Source organism: Vigna unguiculata, chromosome 10 (genome assembly GCF_004118075.2).
Source record: "Vigna unguiculata cultivar IT97K-499-35 chromosome 10, ASM411807v1, whole genome shotgun sequence".
In the NCBI taxonomy this organism is placed as follows: domain Eukaryota; kingdom Viridiplantae; phylum Streptophyta; class Magnoliopsida; order Fabales; family Fabaceae; genus Vigna; species Vigna unguiculata.
The window spans coordinates 1988596-1994200 of NC_040288.1; the positions used below are offsets into that span (position 1 = coordinate 1988596).

Genomic DNA, 5605 nt, shown 5'->3' on the forward strand with positions numbered 1-5605 from the left:
AACTCTCCTTAAGATCGGTAAATGCAAATTCAATAAAGTCGAGAACTCCTTTCTCATATATAGATTTTGTTCGATCAGTAGTTTGCATCCATCCAACTTTTATTCAATTCCAAACCTATCAAATGAAAAAAAAATATTATCAAGTTAAAAAAACTTCCTACTAAACATGGTAAAGAACAAATAAAATCTTATAATCAAAATCCATGAAATCATGAAATAAATAATTAAAAATACATATTTCATAACTCACTAAAAAGTTTTGATCTTTTCTCTTCAATTTAACACTCTCCTGTTTGATTATGCCATTCTTTTCTTTATCATGTCAATCACAAGGTATGGAAACTATATCAATCACAAAGAAAAATACAGAGAGACAAATTGTACAAAATGAAGTGAGATTGCACAAAAAAGAGCAAGTGATCTAGAGTTAGAAGTTCAAAAGTTGAATAGCATCATTCAAAATCAAGAGGAAACCAACACTCAACTTCATGATGAATTACAATCTCAACGACAATTAATTGAAGATCAAGAACTTGCTTTGAGGACTCAACGTGACCAAATGAAGAAGATATTGAAATAGAGATGAAACGTCAAATGACTAATTTATTAGGAAACCTATCATTTAGTGGATCAAATGTTTCCTCAAAATGAAGTAAGTTGTATAATTAATAATTAAAAATTTTAATTAATGTGTATATAATTTCATCTTTATATATTTCTGAAGTATTATTAATTAATTCTTTTATTGATATTAATTATTTACTTTGTTTTATTTTGCAGGAACAAAATCCTTGAAGACACTACATTTATTGTTATTTTTAAGTAACTATTTAATTTAATTGTTCTACGTTACAATTAGGTCTCATTTCACATATTATTTGGGTTTATTGTTCAACATTTTAGTTTATCATTTTAAATGTAAAGGATACTTTATGTTTATATTTTATGTTAATGATAAATGATAAACTATTAATAATTAAAAATAATTATCACTTAAAGTTTTACGATATAATAATAATAATAAGAATAACTATTATTATTTTTATAATTAATAATAGTGACAACCAATTTATTTTCATTTTCTTTTATATTTGTGATATCTAGTTATTATCCCTCTTACATATAATACTCTAGTGATAATAAATGTATCACGATTGTCTTATATATTTGTAATATTTTATTATTGTTACTATTACATAAAATTATTAGTGATAATTACTTTTGTCACAATAAACTTTGATTTTAGTGACATTTAATATTATTGTCACAAGTACAATAATGACATTAGTATCATCTTAATTATTATATGGTATTAGTAACATATTTATAATTTTTAGTAATGAATATTAGTATCACTATAGTTACTTTTTCTTGTAGTGTGTTAGAAGAAAAGGTGCACTTCTATACTTCACAATCAAGAAAAGGAAACTTCTTTAATCAATTAATCAATAAGGTAGATGAATGATGTATAATTTAAAGAACTATATCTAAAATAGTCAAAATAAAGATTTAAATCGTAAAATTATAAAATTTATAATTTTACATTGTATTCAGGAATAAGATCCCACACATAATCATAATATAATAGTAGGATTGGTAGCGTCGAACAAAATCGTAACATTGTCTAAATCATCATTTTTTTTTCAATTTGATACACTATATTCTTTAGTCAATAAATTCAGCTTAAATTAAACTTAACCTTAACTAAAAAATTAATGTAATTAAAAATTTACATTATTATATGTGTTTTAAGTCAAAACCACCTTTCTACTAATTACACGAAATATTAATACAATTAAAATTTATTTTTCAAATAAAAATGAATACAACTAAGATCACGCTACAACACACTACAAAACACTACTCAATCAAAATTTAATATAATTATAATTTTTTAATTTTGCAACAACAATTTTGTACAGACACAGCATAACGTTAAGATTTATAATTATAACGTTAGTATTTAATTCTCCTATAAAGAAATATAATAACTTTGCTATTTACTATTTTTTTATAAAAAAAATTATATTAATGTTATTTACAAATACTAGGGTTTAAAAAGAAATATAATACTTTACCTGCATTGTTTAAATCATTGAAACATATTCCAACCACTAGAAATGCATAATTCACACTTTCAATTCACTGAAGCAATTTGTCGAACAGTTTCGCTCATTTACTGTTTTCATTATGGTATTTTTGTCAAATACATGTGTTTTTCAGTGTTTTCACTGATTTAGATAAATTCATAGCATCACTTTCATGTATTTACACATTTTCACATAAAATTTCCTCCAAACATCTACACTCACACAAAGAGTTATTTAAAACAGATTTCCTTGGTTGATCTCTACTCGACATTAGAAGAGGAAAAACTAGGGTTTTTTTTTTTTTTGAATTTGACCATGACTATAAATATCCATTAAGATTGGCTACAAAATTTTATCAAGATTAATATTTTTAATTTTTAATAATTATTTGATATTTAAATAGTTTGATGAATATTGTGGTAATTAAAATTCTTTATCCAAACAATAAAATAAAAATTTACTAAATTTAAATTTCCTTAGATAAACAAAACATTTGGAAAGTAATGTAGAAAAAAAATTATTTTTATTGACTTAGTAGAAACCCTTCACAGTCAATATAAAGAAGTCCTCTATAGTGGTGACTTTTTAACCGTATGATAAAAAAGTTTTTTTCTTTTTATATTTAAAAAAAAAAAGAACTTAGATTTAACAACATGTGTAAATAACAGGGAAGGATCAAAGAGAAAGTTTTTGGTGATGCACGTGTACTACTGAGTGAGATTCACGTCAAACAATTTGTACCTTGGGCAAGTGTATACATATTTTGTTCTTAATATTACTTTCAACCTAAGACTTCCATTCAATTTAAAAATACAACAATAAAATATATTACTATCTACTTATACGTTTTACACATGCTACTGAAGGTGCAATAATTAATATAGTTGAAAACTCTACCATTCTTTTTCTAATATCACTTATTCAGACTCAGATCCAAAATTACATTATTTTACTGTCAGCGTTAAATTACTTTAATAACCACACATGCACATGCATGGAGTTAAAAGAATCCCCGAAGAATCGGTGTCAGAGTTCTATTTAATGGTTCTTCTTTCTCATCAACACAAGCTACGAACAAAACCAAAGATTTCAATGGAGAAAACAACACACATAGCAGTTATTCCTGGTATAGGCTTCACCCATTTAGCTCCCATTCTTAATTTCTCCAAACGAATTGTTCAGCTTCACCCACATTTTCATGTCACCTGCATCATTCCCTCACTCGGCTCTCTCCCAAATGCCTCAAAAGCCATTCTTCAAACTCTTCCTCCTAACATCAACCCCATTTTGCTTCCACCAGTTAACCTCAATGACCAACCACAAGAGACTCGTACAGTAATCAAAATGCATCTCGCTATCACTCGCTCTATGCAATCTATTCATCACACTCTAAAGTCCATAACCTCAAACACACCCATCGTCGCCATGCTCATTGATTATTTTGCCGTCGAAGCACTACATTTCGCTCGAGAGTTCAATATGTTGTGCTACATGTACTTCCCTTGCTCAGTCACCACACTCTCCACGTACCTCTACATGCCAAAGTTGGATGAGGAAACAACATGTGAGTACAAAGATCTGCCACATCCTGTCCAAGTACCAGGTTGTGTTCCATTTCATGGTCGGGATCTATGTTCCGTAGCACAAGATCGGAGTGCTCTCCCATACAAACTCTTTCTACAACGTGTTAAATGCATCCCTCTTGTTGATGGAGTCTTTGTTAATAGCTTCTTGGAAATGGAAAAAGGTACTATAAGAGCATTGGAAGAGGAGGGTAAAGGGTACCCTCCTGTGTATCCTGTTGGACCAATTGTCGAAACTGGGACAACTTGTACAACTGGGTCGGAGTGTCTGACATGGTTGGACAAACAACAAGATGGTTCGGTTTTGTATGTTTGTTTTGGGAGTGGTGGAACACTGTCGCAAGGCCAAATGAATGAGCTGGCACATGGTTTGGAATTGAGCAAGCACAAGTTCCTGTGGGTTGTGAGAGCACCAAGTGATGAAGCCAGTGCTGGTTATCTTGGTGGAGAAAAAGATGCAGACCCATTAGAGTTCTTGCCAAGTGGGTTCTTGGAGAGGACCAAAGAACAAGGTATGGTTGTTCCTTCATGGGTACCCCAGATTGAAATCCTTGGTCATGGTTCAGTTGGTGGGTTTTTGAGTCACTGTGGGTGGAATTCAACGCTGGAGAGTGTGGTGCATGGTGTGCCACTCATCACATGGCCACTGTTTGCAGAGCAGAGAATGAATGCGGTTGTGATGAGTGAGGGAGTGAAAGTGGGAGTGAGGGCAAGAGTGAGTGAAAATGGGTTGGTGGAAAGGGTGGAAATTGTTGAGATGATAAAGTGTTTGATGGAAGAAGAAGAAGGAATAGAAATGAGGAAGAGAATGAAAGAGTTGAAAGAAGATGCTGCTAATGCTATCAAAGAAGATGGATCTTCTACCAAAACCCTTTCTCAGTTAGCATTCAAGTGGAAAAGTTTGGCCTGCGAAAACAGGTTTTGCTGAATGCTTTAGGATCTTGGGTTTTTATGTTTTGCTTTGTAATGAATGACACCGATAGTTATGTGGATTCATGGCACCTGTACGATATTGTTTTTGCTGTAATGATCATTTGTGTGATTAGTACTATATATGTATATATGTGTGGTTATTGATTGGATTTTTCAATATCGAGTGTAGATTTAATTTTGAATATGAATTGGATTTATAATCCAAAAATCTAGTTAATCTAGTTAAAATAGATTTGGATTAAAATCCATATATTTTAATTAGATAAATTGATTTGAAAATTTTTCGATCCAATTAAAACTAGATTTAGTTCAATTTTTCGATGAGAGTAATTTCAGTAAGATAGATCTAATATATCTAATTATTAGATTCATTAAATATATATATATATATATATATATATATATATATATATATATTAATCAATTTGACTTGACAGGCTTAGAATGTCTCGGACCGATTCTTCGACTTAAATCAATCCAACTTGACCTTTGGCCAAAGATCCGAGAATGACTCAGGCCCACCTTTGACAAGGGTTGACTTAGGCCAACCTTCAACTGGAACAGACTTTGGTGGATCTTCAACTGAGGTCTACTCTAGTCGACCTTTGACCGGACAAACTTAGTTGACCTACAACCAAGCTAACTCGATTGACCTTCGGTTAGGCATACCTAGTCGACCATTAGTTGATCCGACTCGAGCAATATGCAGTTAGACCAACTATGCCAAACTTCAGTCGACCTTCGACTAAGGCCGACTCGATTGACCTTTAGCCAAGATTGCCTCGGTCGACCTTTGATCAGGGATGACTTGGGGCGACCCTCGACTGTCAACGACTTGAGTTGATCTTCCCATGGATTCGACTCAGTCGAGGTTGACTCGGTCGAGGTTGACTCAGGTCAACCTTCAACCAGGGTCGATGCGGGCTAACCTTCGATCGAAAGTAAGGATGGGAAAACGGGTAACTAATACTAGTTTAGCTTGAGCAACTACTAGCCCGA

The 5605-nt window shown here is 31.7% G+C and overlaps 1 protein-coding gene across 1 annotated transcript; it reads left to right on the plus strand.

Moving 5' to 3' along the window:
* The first annotated feature begins 3148 nt into the window (after nucleotides 1-3148).
* Nucleotides 3149-4744, plus strand: LOC114167204 (hydroquinone glucosyltransferase-like). Its single transcript, XM_028052211.1, has one exon. It carries the CDS (start codon nucleotides 3183-3185, stop codon nucleotides 4599-4601), a length of 1419 nt encoding a protein of 472 aa, XP_027908012.1. The 5' UTR covers nucleotides 3149-3182; the 3' UTR covers nucleotides 4602-4744.
* The last annotated feature ends 861 nt before the right edge of the window (nucleotides 4745-5605 follow it).